The 16,995-nt window shown below is 40.2% G+C and overlaps 1 protein-coding gene across 1 annotated transcript in view; it reads left to right on the top strand.

The window, feature by feature from the left end:
- The first annotated feature begins 12,566 nt into the window (after window positions 1-12,566).
- Window positions 12,567-16,995, top strand: part of LOC119056307 (protoheme IX farnesyltransferase, mitochondrial) — a 121,435-nt gene continuing 117,006 nt past the window's right edge. The window contains exon 1 of the mRNA XM_037154695.2: window positions 12,567-12,884. Coding sequence (XP_037010590.2) covers window positions 12,842-12,884 — 43 coding nt within the window. The 5' untranslated portion in view covers window positions 12,567-12,841. The remainder of the gene's footprint in view (window positions 12,885-16,995) is intronic.

Here is a 16,995-nt window from a genome sequence, read left to right as displayed (position 1 = left end):
ACAAAAAGTTTAAAATTTTTAGGGTAAAAATGTATGCATCTTTATCTTTCTGGATTGTGTTATTTAAGGCATGCTTAGATTGTCTTTCTAAGCTTAAATTTCCTTCTATTAACTCATTTAAATTTTTTTTATATCTCAGGCTCTTTTTAAAATATTTTATTTCTTTTTTTTTAATTTTTAGAGAGAGGGGAAGGGAAGAAGAAAAGAGAGGGAGAGAAACATCAATGTGTGGTTGCCTCTCACATGGCTCCCACTGGGGACATGGCCCACAACCCAGGCATGTGCCCTGACTGGGAATCGAACCTCGACCCTTTGGTTCACACTCAATCCACTGAGCTACACCAGCCAGGGCTCATTTAAAATTTTTAATCCACCTGAAAGAAATTTTGGAGAAGAGTGTGAGGTACAGACATAACATTTTTCCTCCAAAGTGATGATTCCATGACTCCTATGCTGTTTTTAAACTACACACTCTTTTCCATACTGACATAACATGCCACTCTTATCTAGATATACTAAATACCTTTATATTCGTTGGTCTGTTATTAGACTTTTCATTCTGTTCCAGAGATCTTTCCATCTATTTTTGAGCAAGTACCACCAACTTATTTTAGCTACTGGAGATCTACAGTACATTTTAACAACTTAGCAGAGAGACCTACCTTATTCTATTTTATTTTCTAACTTTTCTTTGCTATTCTCACTTATTCATTCTTTCCAAAAAACTGTGGAATCATTTAATTAAGTAATGTGTCTGAGGTTATTTTATAGTTGTAGATTATATTAGAATTAACATCATTACAATATTTCTCTCCTAATACAGAAAGATGATATATCTTTCATTTTCTTCTTCCTTTATGTTCCCATGGTGGAGTAATACTTGTGTATTTCACTGCTCAACTGTATTTCTGAGATGACCTTCCACTGCAGTTATGTTGGGGCCATTTATTTTAACTGATGGGCTGGGCGTATAACAGACATTTGCCATTTATGATCAGAGGGAACCCAGAGTAATTTCAGCCTTTCTCTCTCTCTCTCTCTCTCTCTCTCTCTCTCTCTCTCTCTCTTCCCCCGTGACCACAGAGAATGCATATGGAGAATGGTGGAGTCATAAGATGGAAGCGGCGTGGATCTTTTAGTTATTGCTTGGGGGATGGCAGTGTTGAAGAGTCACACAGCCATCAAGTGTAAGTGAACAAGAGGTAAACCTCTCATCTGTTTAGATTTGAGGACTTACTGTCACCATTGTAGAGCCTCTTGGTAAAGTTTGAAAATTTCTTATTAGTTTGGGTCCAAATATTGATATCTGTCATTACTGTGATGGGGGAAATCATGTTTTCACATCATTTTATACTAGATAGGTGAGTAAGAGAACAGATAGGGGGTAGGAAATTCACAACTGTGCCTATGAGCTTCTGTTCCTGCTTCTGGCTTTAACTCACACTCAGCCAGTGCTCCAGGGCAATGCTCCAAGGCAGTACTTCCTGACTGGAACCCACTTCCTCAGTTTTAAGCCAGCTTCACAGCTGCCCTGCTTTTCTTAGCCTGGAAACGCAGTCCAATTGTAAATGTGATTGAACACTTCAAGCAGCCTCTCAGTCTGTACCTGATATATTCACTCCCAGGTTCTGTTTGTCCTGGCTTTCAGCCCTTTCTGCTCTAAGTTTGAGTAGGGAGGTACTGATTGAATTTTGCTTGCTGACCCCTCCTCTTTCTCCATACACAAATCTCACACTTTATATGTCATGAATCATAGATGGGTTCTTTTCTTAATCTGGCCTCACCTTTACCCTAAGTTACAGAAATTCTTAAACATTATAGCCAAATGGGTGCTGTCCCTGGTTTCAAATGCAGACACGTCCTTCTCACAGAGAATTTGAGAGGAAGAATTAATGACATGTGCATGTACAAACATCATTTTGAACTAGCAGTCCTTTCATGGATATTTTCAGGAGAACTTGGAAAAGACTAAATGGAAACCCAGATGTCAGTGGAGGGAACAAGTTATCTCCTTTCTACCCTCCACCATCCTCTGCATGTGGAAGGGAGTAGCACTGAAAAGATTTATTTTCCCACTGAAACTTTCCTCAGAAAATGGAAATGATTACAGTTGGTTTCAAATAATATTTTTCCCTCGGTTGCATAAATCATGCATGCTAGCCAGAATGCATTTTCAGTTGATGTTGTCCTTGTGTCTCTGTCAGTTCCCAGTTTTCAAACACCCATTTGTGGATGAGATCTTATCTATGGGAAAAGTTTCTCACTATTCTAGGGTAAATATATTAAACATTTTTTTAGAAAGCTAAACTATTCTATTTAAACAGCTATCAGATTATACCCTTTTAATATTCTTGGCATTAAAATAATCTATCTTTTATGAAGCGACTATATGTACACTACAGATGGTAGTTTCATTTGTTTTAAACCCCTTTATAAAGTTAAAAGTTGGCACTTCTATGTTGGTTTCTAAATTATTCTTAAATTTTTTTCTGGTCTATATAATCCCAAACCCTATGAACCACTGGAATGTATCTTCAAATAGGTTTTCAACAAGTGGAATATTTTCTGAACCCTCGCATTTCTGAGAATGCCTGCCTGTCCCACTGAAAGACAAATTGCTGGGTATAAAGTTCTTAGCTCATAACTTCCCCCCCCCCCCTCAAAACCCTGTGGAGTCATTTGGCATCTAACTGTTGCAGAGGAAATGTCTGAGACCTACCCAAAGTTTTGCGCTCTTGTAAATAAGTTTCTAATGAATAGTTTCAAGTTTTTTCACTTATTATACGTTCCCCTTTCCGAAGGCATTGCAATACAGTTTCCTCAAGTGCAGTCCACTAAGACAAGATATGTGGTAGCTGATGACCAAGGGGCCAGATTCTAGCATCACCTAAGTTCAGTTCTAATTCCATGCTTACTAGCCATTGTATCTTTGGCTACTGTTATGGGATGAATTATGTGTCCCCCCCCCATAATATATGACACCCTATATAACCCAATACCTATGAATGTGACCTGAGTCAGAAATAAGACACATAGACAAAGCCAATGAGGGGTGAGTTCCAGGGTGGGAGGCAGGGATGGGTGGGGCAGGCCAGCATGGTGGGGTGAAAATGGAGACAATTGTACTTGAAAAACAAACAAATAAATAAATAAGCAAACAAACAAATAAATCTTCTTTTACAATTAAAAAAGAAAACAATAGGGTCTTTGTAGATGTAATCCAATTAAGATGAAATCATTAGAGTGGGCCCTTATCCAATACTACTTTATGTCCTTATAAGAGGAAAATTTGAACACAGACACACATAGAGACCAGGAGAAAGAAGGTCATCTGAAGACAAAGGCAGAGATTAGAGTTTTGCTGCCACAAGCTAAGGAGGCTACGAGATGCTGCAAGAAGCAAGGAAGACTCCTCCTCTGGAGGCTTTGGTGGGAGATGGTGCTGCCTACACCTTGATTTCAGCTTCCCGTCTCCTTAATTGGGAGGCAATACACATGTGTTGTTTTAAGCCACCCAGTTTATGGTACTTTGTGAAGGTGGCCTTAGGAAAGGAATGCAGATTTCTCAAAAATGTTGAGCTTCAATGGCCTTACCTAAAAAAGGTGAATAATGTTATAAACATTATTAGTTAGTTATAAACTTTATGGAGTTTAAATGAGATGAGACCTGTAAATTCTGGTATGTAGGAAATAGCTAATAAATAGAATGGGTTGTCTCAATATTGTCTGTACCACCATCACCACCACCATCACCCTCCTTGATTAGCCTTCTCTCCTGGAAATGATTTCTTTTTCTGTGCTCTTAACATTTTTATACAAAGCTTATGTGATTTTTATAAAATAATGTCATTGTTCTTAACTGGATTCCAGGCCCACCCCAAAAGCCTTTTGATTCAGTAGTTCTTGGGTAAGCCTCTGGAATTAACTCTCATTAAGTATTGAAAGTACAACATAATTTAAGTGATAGACCTGGTATTGGTATTCTGTTCTATAAATATGAAAACTGAGGTTGAAGAAATTGAACCCAAGTCAAAAAATGTAAAATCAAGTAGTTTTTGAGGCCGAACTTCAATAACTTTTCTAGTTTGATGAAATGTGAAACTCTAGACTAGTATGAAAAAAAATGCCAGATAATGAGGACTCTGTAATATATAAAATATGGGAGACAGTCCAGTATTAGGATTAAGAACACATGCTTTGGAATCAGACAGGATTAAATTCTAGCTGTAGCACTTTCTTTCTACCTCTGTGAACTTGGGAAAATTATTTAACCTTTTAAGGTCTCAAACTCTTATTATGAAAATGGAATAGTTGTGAAAGTGAATAAGATGTTATGCTAAAGCATTTCATACACAGTAGGTGCTAAATAAATGGTATATTTGCAAACATGCATTGTCGTTTATTTCAAAAAAAGAAATTAACGTTTTCTGCTGTTGTCTTAAACGTGCAAAGGAACATCCATAGATGAGAACTAAGGACTAATTTTAGAAAAGATGTGATGTCCATGCTTTCCCAGCATCTTATTGTTTTAAGAGTAACTTTTCTGGAATTTTCTTACTGATTTGCCTTTAGCAAGTCTTCGTGTATCTTGGAATTCCCTATTTTTATAATATTGATGGGTCATTTGCCAGAATACTTATAAGATCCATTTTTGAGAGTTCCCAGTAGCTAAATATAAAATGTGTATTTAAGGATATTTTATGGATTATGATTTTTCCAGCTTAATGCCCAAGAGGATTTGTCACCTGCTACACTTGGAACGTTTCACCATTTTCATCACTAGGCTCCAAGATGCCGAAGAGGGCACCGGAGGCAATGGCCACATCTCTGATGTGGGCAAGCAGAATGATCTGACATCATCGAGGCAGCTGGGAACACAGTAAATAGAAAAGAAACAAGACAGGAAACTAATCTGCACAAAATCACTTTTATTTTTATATTATTTAAATCATTGTGTATTATATCATATTAAACACAGGTATGTTATTCAAATTTATTATTGTTAAACATACATTCCTTTCGGATATCTGATATGATTCCAGCTGTTTCTTCAGGTCATCCGTATTCAGTGCAGTTTGATGTCAGGTTGCTCAGCCTTTGGTCCTGGATGGATGGATCACCCAGGATGCAAAGAATGGAAAACCAAACAGTAGCTTAAGCAAAACAATATGCTTGCAGCAGAGAGTCTGCAGATAGATATTCCAGACCTGGAACAGTGGCTCAACAATTTCATCAGTAAATTGGCTCTATTTTCCCACTGTGTCCTTAGCACGTTTTTTTTTTTTTTTTTGTCACTTCATAGTTGTAAGATGGTTGTCTCAGTGTTAGGAATTATATTTTCAGCCCTGCTTCCTGACAATAAAAGGGGAAAGGCATGTCCAGCTTTTTAAGCACTGAATAAAATTATTCCTAGAGATCTTGCCAGCAGTTTCTCCTATCTCTCTAGCCAAAATTGAGTAGTATGACCAGTTTGGGCTGTAAAAAACTCTGGGAAGGAGTACCAGGCAAATGTGAATGAGCTTACTCGGATTTTAAGTGATCATGATTCATCTCCTGGGGCTGGTTCTGCTTTCTGGATTCCTGAACTGCACTTCTTACATTTGGTATCCCAAAAGTCATGGGTAGAATTGAGCCTGGGGCAGGGGGTTGTGGGAAGGAAAGGGCAGTGGCAGGTTACAGCTGAGGTGTAACATCTGATTGGAGTGATCTTGGACTAGAATTCTAGGTTGCTGTTACCTGACACTTTGGAAGAACTGTTAAGAGAACCTAGGCATTGATTTAAGCTCCTCAAGCTCAAAGGAGGCTGATATGTAAACTTCAATCTGTACACTTAGAGTGGAACATCTATTCAAATAAGAACTCAATGTGGTCATCTGCTCTGGCTCCAAACCTACCTTTCTATTGTGTCTAGTGATGCTGAAGCTGGGAGTCTGCAAGCAACACTTTTGAAAGCTCACTATTTGGCTCTTGTCCCTAAGGGACAGCAATGTCGCAAGCCTGGAAGATGGAGTAGAAACCTCCTCCTCCTACCTGCTTCCAGTCTGCTTGCAGTTCTGTGTGACTCACTCCAATGCTTCTTATTCCAGTATCAGTAGCTGAGCCCAGAGGACGATTTTTCTAAAACATGGAGAACCAGCTTGGTCAGATCTCCCTCAGAGACCAGCACCAGTAGACATTCCCCTGTTCCTCTAAGTTTCTCAATTGTACTCATGCTGACATCTTTGTTTTTGTTCCCCCACCATGGAGGTGGAAGCTGCTTCCTGCAGTTGCTTCCTCTGTGACACCAGAGTTTTCTTTTTATCCTTTTGATTACTTAGTTAACAATTTCGTATGTTAATCTTTTATGTTAAATTCTCTGTTCATGTGATTGGTATGCTTTCCGCCTTCTGACTGGCCTTGACTCAGTAGTGTTGTCATGAAGAGACAGACAGCCAAAGGCAGGGTCCTGATGAACTACTCCACACTTCCCTACACCTGAGCTGCCCATTGCAGCAGAAGACACTTTCGCAAAGCCTCCAAAGTAGTATAAGGGCAGAATCCATCCGGCTAGAAGGAGCCTGAGTGTCCACATCTCTCCAGGGCTCCCTTTCAAAGCAGAAAACCTTTTTCAAGCAAGAAGCATACACAGGCCTAATTTGTCACCATCTCCTCCCAAGATATTGGGACCAGGGGAAGAACCATCAAAAGTGATCAGTAGGGGGTGAGGAATATATTCCCAGAGAGGAAAATCCAAAGGCCAGGAATCTCAAGAGACTAAATCCAAAGAGAAGATGTGGAGTCGAAGCCCAATATTTTAATCCCTCTCTCCAAAAGCTTAACTTTCAGGAATATGCCTAGTAACATCCTGGTTCTTGAATCTTCCATGTTCTCACTCCTTAGGATACTCCTGTATGGAGTATCTATACCTCCAATGGGGGTGCCTACATCCTACAGGATATTAGGAAGAGTCTACTCTGGAGTTCAAGTGATTGGTGAGAAGCAAATGTGGTAAATAGCAGAGCCAGGGAAGTTAGCTGAATAATTCCCATTCTCCACATCACAAATCTTGTGTCTAACAAATTGGGGCTCATGGACTAAACTCATGGTGCCCTCACTTCTAAATAGCATAGAAAGAACATATATCCTCATTGTTTAAAAAGAAAAACTTTAATTTTTCTAGATTCTGAGTTCCATCAACTTCATTAAGCTGCTTTATTACAGCACGTTTTTGAATAGTACAACACCAAAATAGTACATTTTCCTTCTAAATGTACTCCTTAAAACTTATTAACATTTTTTACCCCCTTGAAGCATATAGGGAATCACTTAATAGTGCAAGTTATCATTTTTTAAAGCATATTAGTTCAGAAAACCTCAAGTAACAGTGTGCTAACTCTGTTAGTGCTTTCTCCCTCATGTGCTTTCTCCCTCATGTAATCAGTCAAAGGCTAGGAAGGCAGTTTCATGTCCAGTAGGTACCCAAAGCTCCACCTGTTTTGTTGTTCTGCTGGCTTCCGTGTGACCACATGTGGCTGGGGCCTTGTGATCCAAGATGTTGTTCAAGTTCCAGCCATCTCATCTTAATTTTAGCAAGTGAGCAAAGAGGTAGAATTTCTCTCTACAGTTAAAGACACTTAGAATTTAAACATATCACTCTGCTTACATCCCAGTGACCAGAATTAGTCCAAAGTCACATCAAACGGCAAGGGAAGCTGGGAATGTAGTCTTTATTCTGGACTTTGGAAGAGTTAGCATCTACTCAGAAGTCATGTCATATGATATAAAATTCAGTACATGTATAAAGATGCTCTAAGGAGAAATTTTCTTTAAAATTTTCCTTTCCAATTTTGAAGCAAATTCAGTACAGAAAAAAAGTAGGATTCAAGAACAGCTGGTTTTGTTCCAGCCAAGATGGAGGCATAGGTAAAAACACTGTACCTCCTTGCACAACCAAATTTAAGGACAACAAAGACTTAGAAACAAAAACACAACCAAAACAGACAGAACACTGAACTATACCAAAGTCTGACAAAGAGGGGCGAAGTTGGCAGCCAGCGGAGAGGGTTCCCGGCAGAAAAAGGTGGTGGTTAACAGAATGGATGGGAACAGGACGAAAACCCAGTAAGGCTCAAAAGGCGCCTGGCTGACCACAGACACACATTCATGTGTAGATAAACCAGGCAGATTTAAAAACAGTTAGACAGACCGAGCAACCCAGGGCCCCAGTGATGGGAAATAAAGCCTAAAAGCACTGATTGGAAAACCTTTCGGGGGTTGAGGTGCCAGGAGAGGCTCCCAGCCTCACAGGAGAGTTCGTTGGAGAGACCCACAGGGTCCTGGAAGGTATACAAGCCCACACAACTGGGAACCAGCCCCAGAAGGGACCAATTTGCTTGTGGGAAGCAGCAGAGGGGAATGAAATCCAAGAGGGAGCTGAGCAAACACCATTGCTCCCACTCTGACGCAGCCCCCAGTCACAATCCTGCAACTGGGTTGCCCCACCCTGGTGAACACCTAAGGCTCCACCCCTCATCCTAACAGGCCCAAACAGACCAAAACATTATGGCTCAAGCAGAACAGCTCAAGGACCTAGAGCCAGTACTTCTAAGCAACAAAGAGATAGCCAACCTATCGGATGCACAATTCAAAACACTGGTGATCAGAATGCTCACAGAACTGGTTGATTTTAGTCACAAATTAGATGAAAAAATGAAGGCTATAATAAGTAAAATGAAGGAAAATGCACAGGAAGCCAATAGTGATGGGAAGAAAACTGGGACTCAAATCAATGGAGTGGACCAGAAGGAATAACAAAACACCCAATCAGAAAACAATGAAGAAACAAGAATTCAAAAAAATGAGGAAAGGCTAAGGAACCTCCAGGACATCTTTAAATGTTCCAACATCCAAATTATAGGGGTAGCAGAAGGGAAAGAGGAAGAGCAACAAGTGGAAAACCTATCTGAACAAATAATAAAGGAGAACTTCCCCAATCTGGCAAAGGAAATAGACTTCTAGGAAATCCAAGAAGCTCAGAGTCCCAAAGAAGGTGGACCCAAAAAGGAACACACCAAGGCACATCATCATTACATTGGCAAGATTAAAATGAAGGAGAGAATTCTAGAAGCAGCAAGAGATAGGGGGACAGTCACCTACAAAGGAGTTCCCATCAGACTGTCAGCTGATTTCTCAAAAGAGACCTTCCAGGCAAGAAGGGGCTGGAAAGAAGTATTCCAAATCATGAAATCCAAAGACCTACATCCAAGATTGCTCTATCCAGCAAAGCTTTCATTTAGAATGGAAGGGCAGATAAAGCGCTTCTCAGATAAGGTCAAGTTCAAGAAGTTCATCATCACCAAGCCCTTATTATATAAAATGTTAAAGGGACTTATCTAAGAAAAAGAAGATAAAAAATATGAACAGTGAAAGGACAGCAAACTCACAGTTATTAATAACTACACCTAAAACAAAAGCAAACTAAGAGGACAGCTAGATCAAGAGCTGAGCCACAGAAATGGAGATCACATGGAAGGTTAGCAACAGGGGAGTGGGAGGAGGTGAGGGAGGGGAAGGTACGGAGAATAAGTAGCATAGAACGTACATAGCAAATAGACACAGGGCGGGCGAGAATAGTATGGGAAATGTAGAAGCTAAAGAACTTGTGACACATGGACATGAACTAAAGTGGGGGGATGTGGGGTGAGGGCTGTGCAGAGTGGGGGGGAATAAGGGGGGAATGGGACAACTGTAATGGCATAATCAATAAAATATATTTAAAAAAAGAGAAAAAAACCAGCCTGGTTTTAATTAAGTGCTGAAACATTAAGAGAAGAAAATAAGAGAAAATGAGAAGCCATTTAATAACATCAAAATTTGAGAGACAAGATACAAAGCTTTATATTGATTATTTAAAATCATGTTTAAAAAATACATTAGCAAATAATAACTGTAGTTAATTGTCACATTACCATAAAATTATACAACTCAATTTTCACTAATTATAATTAAAATTATCCTGTCAGCTAAAAATGTTTTTATTTCCATAAGCAATACTAACAAAACACAGATAATTAAAAACATACTCTACAGAGTATATTTTACTTGAAATGTAAATATCCAAAAATCCAAAGTTAAATAAATATGTGTAATTATGGGACCCTACATTATTTAATTAGCAAAAAAGCTATACAGGTAGAATGAGGGACAAAAAAAGACAGTGAGATGGAAACAATGCTGGCCTGGAGGTTTAGAGACAAAGTTTTATCACTTAAGGGTAAATGACTTAAACTGCCTATACCTCAGTTGCTAAATCTTTATGAAATGAGAAGTTTGAGCTGTATGGATAAGAGGCCTGGTCCAAAGCCCTATTACTCCACACTGACTAAAGGGCATTAACTATATAGCATTTTTTAAGGGAACTTGTCCACGAAAAGTAAGTCTAATGAAGCAAGTTTGAAACCAGGAAGTCTGATTCACCTTAGAACAAAAACTGTCAATACAAATATACTCCAACTTCCTAAAGTGTTTAGTCACGTGCTTGGCTTTGTGTGTGTGTGTGTGTGAGGCTAGTATTCCCTGAGGTTTCATGGTGCTGACAGCAATGTGTCTGAACCACAGTAATGGATTGTGATGGGTCAAGATCATCACTGAAATTTTCTTGTCTTCTCAGCCTTCCTTGCAGGTATGCATGGTTAACTCAGTGTGTATAGCCATGAAACTCTCTTCCCAGAATTATTTTCAGGGATTACTTTTCAGGAGAGTGTGATTGGTACTGCTGACCTAGGCTAACTTGATTACAAACATCATATAGATGAATGCACTTCCTGAACAAGCAAGCCAAATGTATTCATCTTTTAGGTATTTCTCCCATAAAACATTTACTCTGGTTTCTCTCAATAAATAATAACCTATACATTCATTTGTGTACTTGATCATACCTTGACTCTGTAGTTAGAAAGGATTTTAAATGAAGCTAAAATCGATTGGCCAAGGAAGAACAATGTCTGTTAAACTCCATGTCTATTATAAGCCTAGAGAATTTGAGAATTCATATTTCCTGAATATATGAAATAAAACATTCATGTAAATCAACTGTTTAGACATAACTGCGTTGTGTTTTGTTTTTTTTAAGCTGAAATCCAGTAGTTCTCGGTTCTATGTTCCTAAGTCGCTTGTGCTTTAAAAAAAAAAGTCCAAGTCCCTTCCATCCATTCCACACCCCTTCTGATTGAATAGGTCTGGAGGTAGTTCAAACATCTGTAATTTTTAACGCTGTACATACAGGTGACTGTGACAGGCAGCCAAGGTTGAAACACTGAGCTTTATAAATCACAGAAGCTGTGACCCTTCAAGATGCTTAGATGAGTAAGGCCATATGGCATGGTGGAAATAACCCCGTAACAGGTATAGCACTCAGCAGCTAGGTAACTTGGGACAGACCACTAAAACCTCTTTGAGCCTTAACATGTTATTCATAAAGAGGATAACATTTGCTGCAGATATAAACATGACATTTACAAAAACATGTAAAATTTTAAGGAGTTTCAAAATTTCTAACATAGCATTTAATGCCTTTTGTTTTTTTCTCTTCATGGAGTACTTTTTCCCTTCCTTGCACGCAGGAAAAATCTAGTACTTCTCCAACCGAGTGCCAAGTTTAAATCTCTGAGGTCTCACCAGATCCAACTACACAGGACTGCTATCTCTATGTTATCACAGCACTTTCTCCATCACCCCACCACACTGACTCCTTAATTGACAAGCCCCTTGCCCCCCACTGGTACAGTGTCATCTCCTACAGAATCAGGGGAACCTTGTGTTTTTCAGTATCCCCTGTGCCTAGCAATGTCAGCAGAGGTGAACCAAAATGGCTATCACCTTATCACTGAAGGCCCTTAACAGATACCAGTTACCTGGTTCTTTTTCAAAAGCTGAACCTTTTTCCTTCCTCCTACTTTAGTTGTGGAACTTCAACATTAAAAACAGATAAGCAGAGGACTGCTGAGATCTGCCCTAATAATCACTATCCTAGTGATAATTTATCAGTGCTTATATCAGTAGGCACCTGGCAATCCCCTGCACAGAATTATTTAATTCTCTCACCCACTTTCTCTCTCTTAAGTATTATATATATATTTCCTGTTGTACAACTATAGGTTCAGAGAACTTGAGCAATTTGCTCAAGCAGGTCACAGGTCAGGAGGTGGAGCCAAGACTCAAACGCAGCTCTCACTCCAGACCCCGAAATCTTAACCACTATCTATCCGCACCTTCTTCCTCGTGAAACATTCTGTTGAGTCTCTATCCTTGTGTGGACTAGGAGCACGCAGGCTCGAGTTCATCGGTCCTCCCGATTGACGGCGAATACAGCAAAGCTGTAATTGTAATTAGACTGGAGGGTGGAGGCATCGTCCCAACAACCATTTCCTTTTGGCGATTCGGGCTCCAACAAACATCCCAAAAGTAACTTTAAATTGCCTGCGAGTATTCAGCAGCCCGGTCCAGCCCATCATATGACAGTACTGAGATCTGGCCAGAGGACGCCTGGAAACCTCCGGGAGCGGGAGGAGCGCGCCCACGTTCCGCCTCCGACCTTTTCTCCCCGGAACACGTCGTCATACACCGAGTTCCTTGCGTTTCCCTCAAGAACCCCAGGCCTCCAACCTCCAGGCCAACATTCTTACAGGGGTCTCGCTCGCAATACTTTCCAAATACGGTCCGGCACTTTCGCGTCCCGCCTGCCGGAAGTGACGAGAAGGAAGCGTCTTTCTCCGACGGGGGCGGGGAAGGAAGATGGCGGCGCCCAGCAGCCGGTGAGGAGAGAGGACAAGGGGATCCTGGGGAGCGGCCAAACTCGTGCGTAATGGCCACATCCCCGCACACTCTCTCCTCACGCCTCCTGGCAGGTACTGCACCGCTCTAGGGCACGACTTTGGGGAAATTCTTTTCCTTTTTGCCACATTCTACAGCGTGGTTCCGGCTGGCTGCAACCTTGGGAGCCCTTGGCGAGGTCGCCTGGGCATCGGTGGCGGGGATGTGACCTTTGGAGTAGCCTGAAGTGAAGAGACTACGAAACTAGGTTAAACTAGGGTCTAATCTTGTAGTGTGCTTCTCTGGTGGTGCACACCGCTTCTGTCCTGCTCTCCAAGTGAAGTAGGTGTCTGGTGCTTCTTTTGGTTTTCATAGAGTGGAGGCTGGAGAGAGAGACAGAATCTTAGCTCCACTGGCTTTTGCTTAGAGCATCGGTTCCTAGCCACTGGCTTATGGGGACTGCAGAAGCTCTGTGCCCTCACTCAGAAGCCTTCATCCAATGTAAAAGGGTCATGATGATAACTTATACAGATAGAGGGCCTTAGCTTCAGACTTTTAGTTTTGTACCCTTCCGTGTGCTCCCTCTTGTAACCCTTGAAAACCTTGTGTTTCCCCTTGAAAAACAGGTAAACAACCTTATGTTAAAGGTGGAGTGCGCTTCCTTGGCCCTTGGCGGGGTCTTAGCTCAAATGTCCCCTCTTCAGAGCCATCTCCCTTGCCTGCCCTGTCTAAAGTGAAGCTTCTCACATCACCCTGTTTCTCTCATGATGGTTAGCACAGACAGTAACTGTTTATTTACATACCGCTTCATCATAGGTTTCACCCAACTGGAACATAAACATTGTGAATGTAGGGACAGTTCTCTAGGTCACCTCTGCAACTCCAGTGCCCAAAACACTACCTAGCCATACATTGCTGGCTTTCAGTAATTATTTGTGAATGAATGAACTTTCCCCTGATGTACTTATTAAAGAAGAGGTTGAGAATTATTTTGCCCTCAGTAGTTCGGGATGATGCTTAAAATGAAGAATGTGTTGCTGCTGGCCCATAATGGGGATGTATAGGAGAATCCAGGGACTGCTTTTAGGTCAAATCCCAGAAACTTTTCCAGGCCTCACATATCACAAGTTCCCAGCAGCACCTGGCAGTATTGAGTGCTGTGAATGTGTGAGATTCCTTTTTTCCTCATGGCATTGTTATTTTATGGGTCTTTTCTGGTCTGTGTGATCTCAGGCCAAATAATTTGACATTTCTGGGATTAGATTTACTCATATATGAAATGAGGTGATTGAATTTAATGATTTCAGAGGTCCCTTCTGATTCAAAAATGGGAAAGAGGGTGGGAAGTGGGAGGGAGTATAGATGAAACAAGATTGGCCTTGATTGGGTAATTGTTGAAGTTGACGGTAAAGTAATGGAGCTCATTGTATTCTTCTGCTTTTGTCTATGACTGAAGTTTTCCATAATGACTTTTTTTTTAGGTCTGTGATTCTTGTAGGATTACTAGCTACCTTCTCCTGTCCCTGACTGCGAATGTTCTTTGATCTTGACCCTACACACTCATTCTCAGAGAGCTCAGCCTTTCTTAGCGCTTGAATTATCACCTCTGTGTGGAGGGCTTTCCAGTTCAGGTTCCTCAGACAAGCTATGTTTCTGCCTTTGTGTTCTGAATGTCCAGCTGTCTCTAAGACAGTGCCACTTGGCTGCCCAGAATTCCCCAGTTCCAGTATGTGGGTAGCGTCCACATGGTTTGCTCCTGGATCAGCCTTTTCAGTGCTGGGAAGGAGTCAATAGATAGCTTAGCTTTTGGAAGCTTTAATCTTAATTGTGAAAAAATCAGCTAATAAGTCATCTGTCTGACTTACTTTGCTCCACTTGGAAGGTTCTAACCAGAGCTTGATGTGGAAGCTGCATGGTGAGAATAGGGGGCAGAGAGGTAATCTGGGGCTGCATTTGGTATCTAGTGGTCCTGTCTGAGTTTGCTTCTAAAAAGTTCAAGTATTTGATAACCACAAAAAAAAAAATCAGGGTCTTCACCTCATTTGAAAGCACTTGCAGTCGTGACTCATTGTTTATGATGAGTAGTGGATGTGGCAGTGTGTTTCCAGATTTTTAATGTAGTTATTGTTAATCCTGCATAGCTTGGAACCTAAATTGGTTTATATAGGGCTGAAATGTCTTTGAATTTCTAGGCACTAATTGATACAGATGTAACATGTTTTGACAAAATGAAGTGTTTTCATCATTTAAAAGTGCAGTTTCCTAGCTGTTTTTTTTCTTTCTTACAACCATTCTGTAAAATCTTAGTTTCACCCACTTAGTCATGAGAGATATTTTTCCATCAGCATACATTTTTCACTGGACCTGAAGAACTGAAAACTGGTTTAAAACTAAGGTCCAGAACAACAAAACCTTGATGTCTTCCAGACATAATTATTTAATATTGAAATCGTATTATCTTAGAGAAGAATGTTAAGGCCAAAAAGGAAGAATATACATCATCAAAATTATAGATAAAACTGAAATATCAGAGGATTGATTTCAAGAAATTTCAAAAAGCAAATTTCCTTTATGTTGTTCCTTCATGTAGACATATACATGTAAATATACATTCATATATATGGAAAATAAGCATTTCATAATTGAGCATTGAGAATCTGATTTCAGATTTATCTCCAGTTCAAGATAATTGCCATGAATTCCAAGGGGCAGTGATGGTTCTTCCCACTGTTCAAGTAAGCTGTGGAGGTGGTCCAGTCATCAAATATTATTTCATTGTTATACGGAAAGCAGTCCGCTGTCTGTTGTAGCAAAAGTGAGTAAGACTCTGCCACCAAGAAACTAAAAAATGTGATGGAAACAGTTTGCATTAAGAAGTGCCATAAAAAAAAAGTATGAAATAATAGGGTAGTCGAAAGAGACTTTGGAAGTTTGATAGGTGAGGCAAGAAGCTGCAAGCACCGGGACAAGTGAAGTGTGTGATGACAAGACAGTCTTGCTGCAGTGATTCCTATGTACCTGTTTGGGTGGGTAATATATGTATTTTGGGCTTCAGGAAGAAAACCCTTGGCTTTATGGAACTTAGGGAAGGAAATCACTGAAGTTGGGATGACTGGCTTGAATCCTATGATTACTGCTGTAGTCCAAATATAATATAATATGCGTCTGGATAGTACAAATGGAAAGAAGTAGACAAATGTGACCTATCTTTCATAGTTGACTGTTAATGGTTAATAAATAATGAAGGAAGAATTCAAAATGTTCCCAAAGGATGGTTTTGTCTGCAATATGGGTGAGAGTAAAGTGCTCTTAGAGACATACTGCAACCCATGCAGTTGGAGATACTGAGAGAGATGCAGGAAATAGGCATAATGACTGCAGAAAGGTGCTGAAGATTAAAATTACCCTGCAATTGAATTTGCTCAGGGTTCAGACCATAGGAACACAACTGCAGGAGTAGACAGCATAGGAAAGTGAGAAGTGATGAGTGGAAGCAGCAGAAAACTGGGAACCTTTAGTGTTACAGAAGCCCTGAGAGGAGAGAGTCTTACCGAAGGGGAATCTGCACCATTATACTGTCAAAGGCTTGGCTAGAATGGGACCTTATACAAAAGCTTGGGTTTGTGAGCCCTGGCTGGTGTAGCTCAGTGGATTGAGCATGGGCCTGTGAACCAGAGTATCGCGGTTCCATTCCCACTCAAGGCCATTTCCCAGCAGAGAATGCATGAGAGGCAACCATATCGATATTTCTCTCCTTCTCTCTTTCCCTTCCCCTCTAAAGATAAATAAATAAAATATTTTTTTTAAAAAAGCTTGGGTTTGTGGATATTTGAGAGAAGGTTTAGAACAATGATTAAAAGCCAGATTCCTATCCAACAAAAATAGTTTCTAATGAGATTGATGAACTCATTGTATTGAGAACTCTTTTCTTACCCCTTTAGTTAGCTTACCCGACTTAGCCAAAATATTAATCTGAAATATATCTTTCAGTTTGCAGTTATTTATTGAGAAAAATTATGCTTCTCATTTTATACTTTTTAAAAAGTGGTTGAACTAATTGTTTTATATTTTCTTCTTAAAAATATCTACAGTGTGGTTATTTTGGCATTTAGTAGAAAAAAAGCATATGATCCTGAAGTGGAAGATTTCCCCAGCCCCATCAAAGAATGTTGCTGACTTAATCAATGAGTAAGACTGATAAATTTT

Source organism: Artibeus jamaicensis, unplaced genomic scaffold (genome assembly GCF_021234435.1).
Source record: "Artibeus jamaicensis isolate MK-2021 breed Jamaican fruit bat unplaced genomic scaffold, CSHL_Jam_final contig_781, whole genome shotgun sequence".
Classification (NCBI taxonomy): Eukaryota; Metazoa; Chordata; class Mammalia; order Chiroptera; family Phyllostomidae; genus Artibeus; species Artibeus jamaicensis.
Note: the sequence above shows the minus strand (reverse complement) of the source record. Positions and strands in the feature narration are given on the sequence as shown.